This window comes from Leptonychotes weddellii, chromosome 12 (assembly GCF_054177405.1).
Source record: "Leptonychotes weddellii isolate Sample4059 chromosome 12, ASM5417740v2, whole genome shotgun sequence".
Classification (NCBI taxonomy): Eukaryota; Metazoa; Chordata; class Mammalia; order Carnivora; family Phocidae; genus Leptonychotes; species Leptonychotes weddellii.
Genome location: NC_138380.1, coordinates 11142940 through 11158870, shown reverse-complemented (window position 1 = coordinate 11158870; position 15931 = coordinate 11142940). Strand labels below are relative to the sequence as shown.

The 15931-nt window shown below is 38.7% G+C and overlaps 1 protein-coding gene and 1 long non-coding RNA gene across 16 annotated transcripts in view; one reads left to right on the top strand and one right to left on the bottom strand.

Annotated features, from left to right (window-relative positions):
* LOC145716459 (uncharacterized) overlaps positions 1-5404 on the bottom strand; it is a 40056-nt gene extending 34652 nt beyond the window's left edge. Inside the window, exon 1 of one of the 2 annotated variants that reach the window (XR_014139098.1) lies at positions 5271-5404. This is a non-coding gene — a long non-coding RNA (uncharacterized LOC145716459). The remainder of the gene's footprint in view (positions 1-5270) is intronic. The other variant, XR_014139097.1, reaches the window with a different exon arrangement.
* A 36-nt stretch (positions 5405-5440) lies between these two features.
* SSBP1 (single stranded DNA binding protein 1) overlaps positions 5441-15931 on the top strand; it is a 13319-nt gene continuing 2828 nt past the window's right edge. For 3 of the 14 annotated variants that reach the window (XM_031021143.2, XM_006749891.3, XM_031021144.2), the window contains exons 1-7: positions 5494-5584; positions 6191-6257; positions 8388-8448; positions 9051-9191; positions 9416-9503; positions 10968-11056; positions 14572-14645. In XM_031021143.2, coding sequence (XP_030877003.1) covers positions 6234-6257; positions 8388-8448; positions 9051-9191; positions 9416-9503; positions 10968-11056; positions 14572-14615 — 447 coding nt within the window. In that variant the 5' untranslated portion in view covers positions 5494-5584; positions 6191-6233 and the 3' untranslated portion in view covers positions 14616-14645. Of the gene's footprint in view, positions 5723-5748; positions 5964-6190; positions 6258-8387; positions 8449-9050; positions 9192-9415; positions 9504-10967; positions 11057-11468; positions 11741-14571; positions 14735-15931 lie in introns of those variants that run through there. The other 11 variants (XM_081799977.1, XM_031021146.2, XM_031021138.2 and 8 more) reach the window with 11 other exon arrangements.

Below are 15931 nucleotides of genomic sequence, written 5' to 3'. Positions count from 1 at the left end.
CCCCCTGCACAAAGAAAGGAATATAATTTTGTTTTGAGTTGAGGTAACTGTGCATGTACTTCAATAATGTTTCTCAGGGTGAATGATGGTATTCCTAAAAGAATACTCAGCCACTCTGAGCAAGTGGTTTTCCTACTGTATTCTTTGAGTGAAGACAATCCCTTTCTCCGATATTATATTTATTAAATAAGTTCACCATTATGTGAGGTGGGTAGAAATAGCCTATACATAACTTGTAATTTCTGAACTGGCTACTAACTTATGGAACAAAACACTGGATATGGGGTTCAAGGAACATTTAATGTGGTGGTTCTTCAGAATATTTGCCCTGACCCTCTTGTAATTGTTATGACTGGTTTTGATTTTGTGGTTGTCACCAATTTCTCCTTGATTTTTATCAGAATTTGGCTTTGTTTCCTGTGATTTTATCATATTTTAATCCAAATTATTTTCTCTGTATATATTTTAAGGGAATAGAACATTTGTAAATAAAGGTTTTATCTTGTCCAAAGCCAAATATGGGTAAAGTACTCTTCTTTGTAATATGTAACTAACAAAGAGTGAGAAATTTCTGTTGGAAACCATTTCATGAGTAGATAGGTGAGAAAATTCGGTAGGTTGGTAGTAACAGGTCTTGGCTGTAAGGCCCAGCTTTGCGGGCCTAAAAGCTAATAATGGTCAGGCTCTTATACATAAAATAATATTGGTCATAAAGGCATTTCATACTTTCTAGTGTGTCATGTTAATGAAGGTAGCCTGTTAATGGTTTGTAGGCTTATTTGCTGCCTTATATTCTTCTTTATCCTCCATTTAAAAAAAACAAATTAAGTGTTTTTTTTTTTTTTTTAAGATTTTATTTATTTATTTGACAGAGAGAGACACAGCAAGAGAGGGAACACAAGCAGGGGGAGTGGGAGAGGGAGAAGCAGGCTCCCCGCAGAGCAGGGAGCCCGATGCGGGCCTCGATCCCAGGACCCTGGGATCATGACCTGAGCCGAAGGCAGACGCTTAACCGACTGAGCCACCCAGGCGCCCAAATTAAGAAGTGTTTTTAAATCGAATAAGCCATCATATCATTCTTTGTTCTGTCTTGGAGTAGCAATTCTTCCCATGCAGTTAAGCAGGGTAAAGTGCTCTGGATTGTCCATTGCCATTTTAAAAAATCTAGTCTTTATTCAAGGTCTTAAAATGGAGTTGGTTTATCTCTTGCCTCCCCAACCCCAGCCATATCCCTTGCAGTAAAGTGCAAGGTCAACCACAGTTTGTGATTTAGAAACACATTATTATTATTAAGCATATGCAATGTATAGACCAGAATTCTTTGATTATACTTGTCTTCTCAGGCATTTACAACTAGTACTACTAAGGTCTACGACCTCTTCTCTACCCTGCTCCTCAGAGCCCATGTCAGCACCTGAGTGCCAGACTACTGCTTTCTCTCCCTCTCTCTCTGGAGGTGGGGGCTCCACAGTAGCACCAAGTTACTAAATCAGCATGTAGCTGCACAGACACTGTTGAGTGTAAGAGGGACTGGGTCTTCACTGGGCTGGGGATTTAATCCCTTCCAGTTCAGCTGGAAGTTGAAGTTGACCCCTTGCCTCAGTAAGAAGCTCCATCCTCAGTCTGAAGTCCCGTTTCTGCACAGAGATCACAAGATAACCCAGGAACTAGTTATCAAATGTCAAACTATCAAATATTAACATCACTGGACTGACAATATTAAACAAGTTGAACTTAAATATTTTATTTTTTTAAAGAATTTTTTTTTTTTTTTTTTTTAGATTTTATTTATTTATTTGCGAGAGAGAGAATGAGAGACAGAGAGCATGAGAGGGAGGAGGGTCAGAGAGAGAAGCAGACTCCCCGCCGAGCAGGGAGCCCGATGCAGGACTCAATCCCAGGACTCCAGGATCATGACCTGAGCCGAAGGCAGTCGCTTAACCAACTGAGCCACCCAGGCGCCCGAACTTAAATATTTTAGGATAAAAATATGCTGCTTTATATAGCTATATCTTAAACACACACAGACGTTATGTTGCCAACAGATAATCTTGAGACTTAAAGGAATACTGTTGTGCTTAACTAAGCTCTAACCTACGTGTCAGTTTATAGATGCTATTATCCAAAACTGTATAAAGATGAACATTAAAAGATAAAAGTCACCATTTCAGCCTGAATGGTTAAGCTTGTTTTTTTAATCTCTGTATGAACCATAATTTCAATCCTGAATTACATAAAAATTGTCAGATTTTTTTATTTTGAACAGTAAAAACTGAATTTTTTAAATAACAACAAAAAGTAGTCATAATAACTAATAACTATGAAGTGCTGCTAAAATTGCTTTTGAGCCACTTTAAAATAGATACTGTAATCCATTTAGATAGTAAGTCTATAATCTTCCAACTGTTATTATGAGTTTTGAAGAAAACTGATTTATTTTTGTAAAAGATTTTATTTATTAGAGAGAGCGCACACGCACAAGCAGGGGGGAGGGGCAGAGGGAGAGGGAGAAGCAGACTCCCCGCTGAACAGGGAGCCCAACGTGGGACTTGATCCCAGGACCTTGGGATCATGACCTGAGCCGAAGGCAGATGCTTAACCACTGAGCCACCCGGCGCCCAAGAAAAACTGATTTAGAAGCAAAGTGAAAATTTCCAAAAAATGTTTTTCTACCGCAACAAAATTGTCCAGAGCTTCCTATCTGTGATAAAGCATTGCCAGCCCTGGTCTCTACCACTTGATGCCTCTAGCTGAGACTTTTTCTAATTTAGAGGGGAAAAAAGGCAAGGCCAGAGATAACTTTGTGGCCCTGGTCATCTATGATAGACGCTTCTCTTTCTCAGCTAGCTTTGCAAAGGATGAAAGCCCTGAATTATTCCACTACTGCCAGGGGTAAATGGTAACTGATTAAAGTCACATTGCTATCTGTCACTACTTCTCAGCATCGAGAAGGACTTTTCTGGGTTCAGGGATGAACTACAGACAGTCTGTAACTATGCAAATTGGAGATTCTTGAAAGAGTGGCATCTCTATTACAAAAATACATTTCAGTCACTATTCCAGGTCCCTGATTCTTCTGTTGTTTGTTTTTAGTCTTCTAATTTCAGGCTTAATTTGAGTATCCCTCTGGGTTCTTCCTATTTTTTCTTTCTATTTCTTCATTCTAGCCTGTGACCTGAGCCCTTCTAAAGCGTCTCTTTGCTTTAAACCATAATTTTTGATTGGATATTCACAAGGTCCCTGTCCTCTAAGAGCTCACAGTCAATGGGGAAGATGTAGCACCTTCATGGTCATCCAAATTATAGTACAAGATAAACAGAATGTGTAAAGAAAGTGAGATGGGAGAACAAAGTAAGGACTTTGAGTAGAGAATTTTGAACGTATGGAGAAGGGCATTTCAGATGCTGAGAACAGTGAGAGCAAAGCAATGCTGGAGCATTTGTTGTGGGGAAGGAGGATCTAGTTGATAATAAGAAAATGCTTTAACTCATGACATCATGAGTTAAATGTCTTCCATGACATCATATATTTATATATTTTGTACATTTTAGTGGTTTTTTTTTTTTTTTTTTGGTCAAGAAGAAAAAGGAAAGTAGCACTTGCAATTTGTTTCAACAACCTAAGGAGCATGTGTATTGGTAATTCCTGTCTGAAAGCTGAGATTAGCATAAGATGGTATTTATTTAGATTAAGATATTATTTATAAAGTTATGAGTTTGCCCAAGGCTGTCTGTTTTCAATTGGTGTGCTTTCTGCTTTTTTAATTTAAACAACCCTTTCCACACTCCTCACTCAGAAGTATGTGCAAATAGAAAGAGGGAGAGGTCAGTGGCATAATGAAATAACTTTTAGGGCCGAGTGGATATGGACAAATGGATGTAGGTGATGGGGGGAGAAGTTTTAAAGATGATTCCAAAGTTGAAATCTGGGATAATGTTGGTACCATTAAAATAAACAAGTAGCTTAGAAGGGGGAAATTGGTTTTGGAGGAACGAATGAATTTTGCTTTTCATTTGACTCAACAGCTCAAGTAGAAGGAAGATTTTTATTTAAAGGAATTTTTTAAAAGATTTTATTTATTTTAGATGGGGGGAGCAGAAGGGGGAGGGAGACATTTAGGAACAGGTTAAAGTGTGCATTGGAACTGGGTGTTAAGCACAAGCAATGAATCATGGAACAATACATCAAAAACGAATGATGTAATGTATGGTGATTCACATAACAATAAAAAAAAGTGTGCATTGGAAACCATGTTAGGTAGTTCGTATTTTCTCCTTTAAGGGCAAAAATGGGCCAATGAAGGCCTTTAAGTAGGGTCCCGAGAAGGAGATTTACTTGTTAGAATGATCTGGAGGGTACCCTCCTTTTCTAGAACTGGGACAGGACAAGGACCAGCAGAGCAGAGACCTGGGGAGGCCTGCATCCTGCAATCCGTGGGACCCCAACACCCTCTTGCTAAGCAGGGCCAAGATTAGGATGAATGAGGCAAACTTTAAGGGGTGCCAAGAAACACAGAAATCAAGATCAAGGTCACTTTAATGCAATATTTTAAAAATATTAAAATTAATGAAAAGATCCACAATGAAGAACATATCAGAATTTTAAATAAAACAAGATCAGTAAGCTGATGTTATTTAAAACTGTTTAAGATTGCAACTTGGGCAAGAAAAATTGTCAGACATGGCAATTCCCATAATTGGAAATAAGATAAGCAAAGAAGTAGATTTTTGTAAATATTATTGATCAACTTACTTCTATTAAAGCCAGGAAAGTAAAACTACAATGACTTCTGGTTTTGGTATAAATAAAATACTTAAACTTAATGTGAGTTTTTGAATACCTTCTCTTCAAATTTTCGATATTCAAGTACTTTAATGTTCTGGAATTTTTTTTGGTATATGTAAAAACGTTCGTTTTTTTCTTGTGCCTCAGGATTCAATATGGCTCAGAACTTATACTTAGTCAAAATTTTGATTTTTTTTGTTCATCACAGATTTAATTATATATATTTAATTAATACATTCTTAAAATATTATCCTGATTCTTCTTAAAATATTATTTTGATTGCCAAATTTTTTGGCACCCCTTGAATTTTTCTCTCCCAGCCCTACTACTTTTTCTGGTTTCCTTCCTACTTTAGCAGGCCTGGCCAGTCTTTCCCTGAGGCCTACCTATCCTTTGTTTCGTCTACCTCGGCCCCTCCCGGTCCAGGCTGGGAAGCTTGTCAAATAATTTCATTTCGTTAGAAACTTGAAATCAGCTCCACTCACCACTCGGCGGCGTTGCCTCATCCGCTCCCGCCCGGAAAAAACCTCGCGGAACTACCTCATCAAGGATGCTTGCTTCCCGCGGCGCTGGCCGGATCATTTCTACGACGCACGCTGCAGACTTTCCGTTTTCTTATTCCTCTCGCGAGGCTTGCGTCCTCTCTGTATCCGGAAGTGCTCGCCTAGCGAGAAGCTGAACCGGCTAGAGCGTCCGGGGCGGGAGGGAGGGAGCCAGGAGTTCTTCGCTAGGTGTGCGTGCGGCTGTTTGTGGCTCGGGAGGTTGTTCTGTGTCTGTCTTGGCCGTTCTCTTCTCACCGGTGCGGTTCTGTGTCTGTCTTGGCCGTTCTCTTCTCACCGGTGCGGAGGACTTCAGGGTTTTCGGCCACTTCCCCAGTCCCTTTACATTGCTGGTTAGGAGCGCCACCTTTCAGAGAGGGCGCCCATTCATCCCGGCGGTGAGGCCGGGGAGTCCAGGGATCTCCGTGGTCTTTGCTAACGGGATTGGAGGCAGTAATTTTTGCAGCAGCAAGTTTCAGATTTGAGCCCCTTGGTGATATTGTGATACTTTGAATCCTCACTATGTGCTAGGAACTAACTCAGGAGTATTGGATGTGGCAGTGAATAAATCAGACGAAAATCCCAGCTCTAAGGGGGCTTGCATTTTAATGAAATTTGAGAAGACTGGAATGCAAATGGGTATAAATCAAAGTATTTTTTGTACGTGTTAGAAGAAACCAAGGGGAATAAAAAAGACAAACTATTTTTTTGGAGGGGGGAGCCCTCGTAAAATGTGCAGGGATGTTGATGTTTATGGGCGCAAGGTGGACCGCATAAAAATTATGAATGCAGTTAGGAATTTAGGGTTAGTGAATTTGTGCTCTTGCTCTGAGATGTAGTATTTCTCTCTCTCTCTCTTTTTTCAGGGGAAGACCAGAGACTAGTTTGTAGGAAAACCAAATAGAAGCCATGTTTCGAAGACCTGTATTACAGGTAATCACTTTTCCATATTAGTGTTGAGATGCGTTATTATCAACCGTAGTGATCAGATTTCTTCAGGCTTTGACTGCAGAGGCAAAAGACCTTTGAGCCCACCTACTTTATGTGTACTCATTTGGTAGGGAGGATTTACGACAGATTTTACTTGTGTAAATGATGTTCACTAAAACAAAACAAAAATTTTCTAGCTTGCGTGTATGATGGGAGTCATAATTTTTTAAAACATGTTACTTGCATTTAGATCAGTTAGCATTTAATGTCTTTAGTGATCTAAAGACTGTGAGAATCATTTCCAGCAGTTTTCTGTGAGACACGTGGTTCCATTTTGACCAGCCCCCTCCTCTGTGGTCAACCTTCCATCCCCCATCTCCCTGTACTGAAGAGTGCAGCTGAAGTCCTCACGTCACCACAAATGTACTATGTCCTGAATTCCTTCTCGCTCCCACCAGTCTAACTCCTTATTTCTCCAGACACTAGCCAGCCTTCAGCCAGCCTAGACTACCCATTTTCCTCACTTACATTTGGGAACGAAGTTTGTAGGTTCTTCTTCATAACACCTCTCTCACTCTTTATTCTTTTTTTTTTTAAAGATTTTATTTATTTATTCATGAGAGACAGAGAGAGAGAGGCAGAGGGAGAAGCAGGCTCCCAAGGAGCAGAGAGCCCGATGCGGGACTCGATCCCAGGACCCTGGGATCATGACCTGAGCCGAAGGCAGACGCTTAACCATCTGAGCCACCCAGGCGCCCTCACTCTTTATTCTTTTAAGACTGATGAAGAATCAGTTCCTCTCTGAAACCTGTTCTCATCTCCCCCAGTCTGCTGTAGAATTGACCCTGTATTCTTGGATCCCCACTTTAACCTATACATAGTTTTAGCCTGTCTTAGTGTATGTGTGTTGAAATGTGGAACGTAGAAGAGTTACTGCTGTCTTAATACTACAGTGTTAAGATATATAAAAGAGAAGTTTAATTTTAAAAGTTACCCCAGTTAAAATCTTTCCCTATTTCTGCTTTTCTAGTAGGTCTTAATTTTTGTGTTTCCCAAATGAGACCTATTATTCTGAGACTTGTAAGCTCTGGCTCTTCTGAGTACTTCAGTTAGTACCTTTCTAGAAGCGTGATACCAGTACTAGTTTGTCTGAGTCTTTACTGTGTGGTTACTCCATCTTTGTTTCTTAACCACTCTGTGTCCCAAAACGTAGTGATAGGATTCCATAGTCAGCACTAGCCCAGGAACGGGTATTCATTTGGTTGGTGTACATCTGCTTTTCAGAGAAACAGTGCTACCACTCGACACATGCTTCTCTGATGTAGTGAGTAGCTCTCTGAACGCTGAAACCAACGACATGCCCGGGGCTGTGCGCTCCTCTCATGGCAGGAGCCCTTGAACAGAATGTCTTCAAGGAGACAGCAGAGGGCAGTGGGAAGAGTGGCAGCCTTGGTGTCAGATGGCCCTGGGTTCTAGGCCCGACTTGCCAGGTATTTCTTGTAGGATTTTGGGCAGGGTACTTAATCTCTCTAAACTGTTTTTTTTTGGTCTCTAGGGATAATTTTACATAGTTGATCGATTTATTGCAAGGACTAATTTGTAAGAGGTAAAGCACTGAGCTGGTACTCAGTAGTGATGGCTGTTACATCATTGCTGCTATTTTGTGTCAGTTACTACCTTCCTCTGACAGACTGACTTGAATAGTCCTATTTTTGTATTTTATCAGAGACTCCCATTTGTCTGTCTAGACTTTTCCCTTTGGTCTATCTAAAGCATGAATTTTTCCAACATACATTTGACTTTACCCTTTGTGTGCAGCCACGGAAGCATCACAATCAGGAAGGTTGCCACGGAAAAGAAACAGGAGGGGATTCTAAATCAACTTTCCTGGGCTTGCCGTCTAGGACTTGGTACCCTTGGGCTTCTGGAAGAGTCGGCCCTCAAGGCCCTCAAGTGTTTGCGTGGTCCTCCTGGTGCTGTGAGGGGGGAACACGTGACGTGCATTGCTTGTCCTCTGGGGATGTGTGCTACAGGAGCTGCTGACCCGATGGTGACCGAGTGTGAGCAGGTCTTCTGTTTGCGTTTACCTTTCCTCCCAAATTAAAGCCATTTTACTCATTTGTTCCACTTTAGGTATTTCACCAGTTTGTAAGACGTGAGTCTGAAATAGCTAGCAGCTTGGTTCTTGAAAGATGTAAGTAGTAGTTAATTCCCTATTTTAAAGTATGTTATTTATAGCAACGTACAGAAATTTTTAAACGTGTTGTAGAAGAGGTGCACTAGTTGGGGTATAATCTGTTAATCCTCAGGCCCTTGGCTCATGTTTGCGTCTCTGCTCTTGGCCTCGCCCCCTCAGGCTGCAGGGGCCTTGTAGGATTTCCTTGAGTCCTGTTTGGTTATCTCAGTCTTCCAAGGTCACGTGCCATTTGGCTGAGGGAGTGAAAGTTTGTGCAAGCTGTTCTTTCACAGAAATATTCACTCATAAAGATTTTCAGATCTCAGATTTGTTCTTTTAATCGTACAGTTTTTTCCAAAAAAGGTATTTTAATAAAGAATTTAAGATGAAATAAAGAGCTTAATGTTTGTTTTGTGGGATACTTTCTCTAAGAATATTTTCTCCCTTCTTGCCAACCCTTCTTTTCCCTCCCAGCCTCCCATTATTTGCCCCAACTTAGCTTGGATCTTTTAGAACTTGGGTTTTGTTTAATGCTGAGATCGAGGTTGAAGTAGTATTTGTAGCTGTTCCCCTTCTGGACCTTTATCTGAATCTCATTTTATTTCCACACTGTGTTTTAGCTCTGAACCGTGTGCAGCTGCTTGGGCGAGTGGGTCAGGACCCCGTCATGAGACAGGTGGAAGGGAAAAACCCAGTCACGATATTTTCTCTAGCGACGAATGAGATGTGGCGGTCCGGGGAGAGTGAAGCCTACCAGATGGGTGAGTATAAAAGACTAGGGTTTTCATTGTATCAGCAATAAAGAGACAATATTTATTCTCAGTTAGTTGATTAGAGATGAGCTACTTTGAGAAAGAATCTTTCTTCTCTAATTCTGTTCCTTTCTTTTAGAAATTGTGACATTGGTTTTGCTGGGCATGTTGTCTTTTGGCGTTTGTTTTGTGTGCTGGCATTTATAACCATGTTTCCTATTCTTGTGATTTAGGTGATGTCAGTCAAAAGACAACATGGCACAGAATATCAGTATTCCGCCCAGGCCTCAGAGATGTGGCATATCAGTATGTGAAAAAGGGGTAAGTTGAGGAAGGAAGGATCTTATAGATTGGTTTAAAGAACTGGTCAAAGGTGTTTTCAGGGAATGCCTAACTCCTTTACCCTAATTACTCTGTTAACTGGAGATATTTATTCAGAGCTTAGTACTTATGCATGGCGTCTTGCCACGTGTGAGTAATTCAGAGGTATGTAAAACATGGTTTAGCTTTCTAAGAACTTACAGTTTAGGGCAAGTAAGGGGTGTACATAAATAGAAGCAGATGAGGCAAGAGAGAAGGCAGAGTGTACTGAGTTCCGTGTGAGCATGTGCAACACGTGCTTTTAGGAGTTCCCATGTGGCCTCTTGGCATCTACTTAGAGTCCTTAGTACAGGACCTAGAGTGTCTGAAGCCTGACAGGGAGGTATGGCAGTGTTCACAGCAGTTATGTTACGTTTGATAATTTTATGTCGGCTTAGTAGTTCCCTTTTGGGATGCTTGGATTGATTATAAATAAAAATTGTCTTTTCCAAACCCATAGAAGGACAAAAGGGTGTGTTGAACAGCATTTGTATTCATAGTTAATATATTTAGAAATGTACTTGTTTTATAGAAATGAAGTATATTTCCTGAAAAGTAATTTCAGGAATAACTAAAATTTGTTTCTTTTTAATAACTTCATGCCTTTTTTTATATATACTTCCATAGTCCTGTATGTATGTATGAATTTGTGCATTTACACAACACCTATAAATACAGGAAATTTCAAGAAAAATATCTGTATGCAATGTCACCCACTGATTGATGAATTTGTGTGTATTCCCTTTGGCCTACAATCATTTTACCAGTTTTGTCTACTTTCTATATTATGCTATTTTGGTGATGGTAGACTCTAAAAATTGATGCCAGCATGTATTTTCTACCCTTTAAAATCAGCTATGGTTGTCTTGTGGTTCAGCCTTCTAAATAGTGCAGAAGTGGTCGTAGTAATTAACTCTAAGTGAAATACTAAGCTGAAAACCTCCATTTTGAATTTTAATAATTTAAGTCCCTTGAGAATAAGTTCATGAACCTGACTATGGGAAGGAATTTGAACAATAAGTGAAAATCAGCAAATCTGTTAGGGAGTCCAGAATCAAAGGTGGGGGAAAATGACACTTTGGAAATCAGTCCTAGAGATTGGAAGGATGCCACTGTGTTGCTCTTCCATTTCATGGTCTTAAAGTCGCTTTTTTTTTTTTTTAAACTTTCATGAGGACTGCTGTCAGCTCAAGGCTGAGAATACTGTCCTTTTTCCCTGGGTGTGTCAAGTCTGTGTGGACATTCTGTTTCAGTACCCTTAATACTCCTGATGTTGAACTTTGAGATGCGGTAGCAAAAACGAGGTTATGCGATGATTCTGTGTTTCATCCTTAGTATGTACTTGTTACTGCCTCTCACCTGACTCTCTCTTGTAAAACAGATGAGACTCTCCAGACTGAAAACTGTAAATTTTACATTTATCAGGTCCCGAATTTATGTAGAAGGGAAAGTAGACTATGGTGAATACACAGATAAAAATAACGTGAGGCGGCAAGCAACAACAATCATAGCTGGTAAGAAGCTTGTGATAATATCTATTCCCCCACCCCCTTCCCCTTTTTAAAGGCTTGGCTTGTTGTAAGTAACTTGAACAGGGGCTTTGAGTACTGATGGCTGAGATTGTCAGGCAGCTCACCATGAGAATTGTGAGTCTGTTTGTGGGTTTGCTATGAGTGTGTACTTCTGATCCTTCAGAAGTTGCCTCTGTTTCATTTCAGTAACTTTTGAGTAGAGCATCTGTGTCAGTACTTAACTGTTTGAAGCGAGAAAAACTTTAATGTCTTTGAGGACATGGTCTAAACAGGGAGAAGGCTGTGCCAAGATAGAGTTGCCCTACTGTGAGTGGCATTAGACATTTGTGCAGGTTTATTCACAGCCTGCCTGGTCCTTAACATGATGATTTTAAGTTCCTGTTGTTTTCCTTAGACAAAATGTGAAACAACGTAGGAAACATGGACACGAAAGCTTAAAGGTCAAGAAGATACCTCCCAGAGCAGAGTTTTCAAACTTTTTTGAAAATTCTACAAGAATTTTGAAACAAATGTAGCCCTTTGGACATGTTTAAGTTGACATGAAAATATTTTTCAATATGAAATTGTTACTCTGAATTGTATTAATGGATGTAAATGCCATAGCAATTTGATACCCATCGTCCTTGAAAAAAACACATGAACAAGCTCTTCAACATTTGGAAATTTTATGTTATTTCTTTTTTTCTGAGCTTGTTTTTCCATTTTCTCCTAAGAAATGTATCTTAATAAATATTGTATAGTTAAGAATGTTTTATTATTCATCCTATTATGTTCATAAGAAAAACATATACATAAATAGAAATTTAAAAATATTTTTAAAAATTCTGTGATATTACGACTATTAATATTACATTTCTTCTTGATTGGGTTATCATTGTGTTGTTTTTAGAACATAAAGTACCAGGGGCACCTGGGTGGCTCAGTTGGTTAAGCGACTGCCTTCGGCTCAGGTCATGATCCTGGAATCCCGGGATCGAGTCCTGCATCAAACTCCCTGCTCAGCAGGGGGTCTGCTTCTCCCTCTGACCCTCCCCCGTCTCATGCTCTCTCTATCTCATTCTCTCTCTCAAATAAATAAATAAAATGTTTAAAAAAAAAAAAAACAAGAACATAAAGTACCAAAGCAATTTTAATATATAAATTTGAAAACTGAAATTTTATTGGAAATGCATCTTTTAATGAGAGAGATGGCCATTTTTTCTCTCTTCAATAAATTGTTAAAATAAGACCCATTATTAAACATTAATTCTATTCTTTTATTAGTTTTTATGGATATAAACACTGAGAAACCTTTTGTATAAGTAAGTACATAGAGATGAAAGAAAGTAATGTCTCAGTGCTTATGTACTTCTGAGATATGCCAAAATTGGATATCCTTTAAAAATTAATTTTTTTAATTATCGAAAATGTCAAACATATACAAACATAGAAAAGTGGAAAAAAAATATTTTGTCATTTAGCTTCGACAATTATCAACTGATGGCCAATATTATTTCTCCTATTTCTCCAGCCCACTTTTCCTCCACTTGGATTATTTTCTAGTGAATTCCAGACATTATATTATTTCATCCATAAATATTTTCAGTAGGTATTTCTGAAAGATAAGGATTCCTATTTAAAGCATAACTATAGTGCTATTATCGTACATAGTATTAAGAAATTACTAATTTTTTTACCATACATCACAATGTTTAAATTTCTTTGATTGCTTCATAAATACAAGTCCATAGGTTATCTTACATGGTTTATATGTATCTTAAGTCTCTTTCTTAATTTCTTTTAAATAACAGAAATTTATTTTCTCACAATTTTGGAGGCTAGACCTCTGAGAACTTAAGTCCCTTAATTGACAGATTTTCTTTTTACCTTGCTCCAGGGTCCATGTCTTAACCACTGTACCATATTGATAAATTATAATTTGTTATAAATAATAAATAATATATTTTCTTACTGGTTTCTTTGAGGTATATTGACCTTGAAAACCAACATAGTTATCTTTCTACCCTCATTATCAGGCCTTAGATGAGGTCCTGTCTGACCATTTTGATTTCATAATTCTTGGGTGTCTTGATAGTATTTCATTTCTGCGAGCTCTTCTTCCTTAGGCCATCTCTCCAGAGATATCTACCTGTTTAAAAATTTTTTTGTAGACCTCTAAAGGGCGTAGAACTACACCTATGATTTCATCAGTGGAAAGTCAAATTTTCTAATAAAAATTTAGCATTTCTAAATCTCTATCAATTATCTATTTATAAAGCATTTAACACTTTCCTATTCCACTATAAACCAAAAGTGTGGGCAAACTTTGGATTGTATGAATTGTTCTGAACCAAGCCAACCACTAAATAGAAATAGTTCAGATCATCTGTCACTTTCTTTTCTTCTTGTCACTAGTATTCACAGCATGGGTGAGTTAATTGAACAATTAATAGATTTATGGCCAGTAGTAAAAATGAATAGATCTTTAGTGACATTTGAATTGAAAGAAATAGTTTCTTTTTTTTTCTTCAATTAACCAACATATAGTACATCATTAGTTTTTGATGTAGTGTTCAGTGATTCATTAGTTGCGTATAACACCCAATGCTCAGAAATAGAATTTAAATTTGGTTGCTTGGTGGTTTTTTTTCTCCTAGGGATCCATGTCTTTAACATAAAAGTAACCACCAGTGGATGGCACTCTTGCCTTTTTACACTGTGGTTTCAAGTTGTAATAATCTCTTCTGCAATAACCATTCTGTATCAGAATATTCTGTTTTTAGAAGACTGTAGTCATAAATATTGTAATAACCACTTCTTGAATAATTCTAAAGTTACAAGAATCTGGATTTTTTTCAAGCTATACAGGAAATACTACTTCTTTTCCTTTGCTCGTCCTAAGCTAACTCCACCTGGGACAACATTTTAAGTGCAGTAGCTGATGTTCTTGTGTGAAAATGCCCTCTCTGTAATATTGATTAGTAAAAATTTTCCCAAGAATGAGTATATAAAAGTCAGTCTGTTTTAAAATGTAAAAATAGAATGTCCTCTGTGTGAGTGTGACAGCCTACTTAAAGACATCAGTCTGTCTGCTCATAGGGCCATATGTTGCACCCCATCCTTTCTCCACACCTCCAGTGTGTGAAATGTTATGCCTGGACCCTCTTCTGTGTGAGGACATCTGCCTGGTTTCATGGCATCTGAGCATTGCCGGCATTGCAATTTGTGACTAGTTCTTTTGTAGGAAGTTACTGCTGAGCAGTTATAATTGTCTTCAGGAAAGACAAGAAATACCACACTTCTTCTCACAAGGTCTGAATTGTCACGTAGCTGAAGCCCAACTTCTAGCTCCTTTGGTGCCTGTTCTGTGCCTCTCATGAACATAGCAGGAGTTATTTCACATTTTGGGAATTTTTCTAAAATCCTGTTAGATAACAGCACTAAAGTATGTATTATAGGGGAACAATTAAATGAGAAAGAGTTCTGAAAATAATATTTATGATTTGGTTTCTTTACAGATAACATTATATTTCTGAGTGACCAGACCAAAGAGAAGGCGTAGAATGGACGATTCTCCTTTGGCCATTGTTTGGTACAGTCTCATTTCCAAATCATCTATAGTCTTTATAGTTCCTAAGGACAAGAATTAAAATATTCTTTTATATAAAATGAGTGATAAGACTTCTCCTGACTCTTACTCCCCCTCCCCTTTTTGTCTCATAGACCTTTGTAGCTAATTGTTTATTCTTTTAAGGATGGTTTCTGTGTACAAGTGTGCAAAGTAGTGAACTGTCAGGTTTGTCTGTGTTAGGGCAAAGGGACAAGTGTCCTTTGGGATGCCCCCTTGTTTTCTGTGCACACTTTTATAGTATTGATTCAGTCACTGAGTTTGTTGAGCTTCACTATGTGCCAGGCATTTTTTTTTTTTTTTAAGATTTTATTTATTTATTTGAGAGAGAGAATGAGATAGAGAGAGAGAGCATGAGAAGGGGGAGGATCAGAGGGAGAAGCAGACTTCCCGCCGAGCAGGGAGCCCGATGCGGGACTCGATCCCGGGACTCCAGGATCATGACCTGAGCCGAAGGCAGTGGCTTAACCAACAGCCACCCAGGCGCCCTGTGCCAGGCATATTTATCCCGTGGTTGTGAAAAATGATTTTCTTACCGTTTGCTCTATAAACTAGATGGCAAGGACTGTATCTTCTCTGTTTACCTGCACCTTAACCAGTGCTTGGCACAGAATAGATACTCGATAAATGGTGACAGATGAATGATCCCAATGGGATATTAAGCTTTAGCCCAAACTGGAAGGGGTTGCTGAACAGTGGTTGGTATCTAACCTAAACAGCTTCAAGACTAACCTACCTTCTTTACCTCTTCTGTTTTTGGACAAATTTCACTAGCAGCATTTATGAAATAGATTTTTTCAGCAGTAAAAACCTAAAATAATAAGGAGGGATGAAATAGTTCGTCTCCAGGTGATGCCACAGGAACTCTGGTTCCACTATTTTCTATCTTTCTAAGCCCAATTCGCTATCCTTTTTGTCTCATCCAGAACTTGGGGGAGACCCCTAAACAACCTTTGATATTGCCTCCCTAGGTTAGAGCCTCAGGTGTGACATTTTCCTTTAATTTTCCACATGGTCCCTTGATGCACATAGACAGATCATTGTGTATACAGTTACTTTCATGATAAGATTCTGGAAATTACAGAGTTCTAGTAATTTCCTAATAAATATTACATAAAATAAACTCAGGTTTTCAGTGCGTTTGTACTGTTTTTTGTTTTTTGTTTTTTTTAAAGATTTTATTTATTTATTTGAGACAGAGAGAATGAGAGACAGAGAGCATGAGAGGGAGGAGGGTCAGAGGGAGAAGC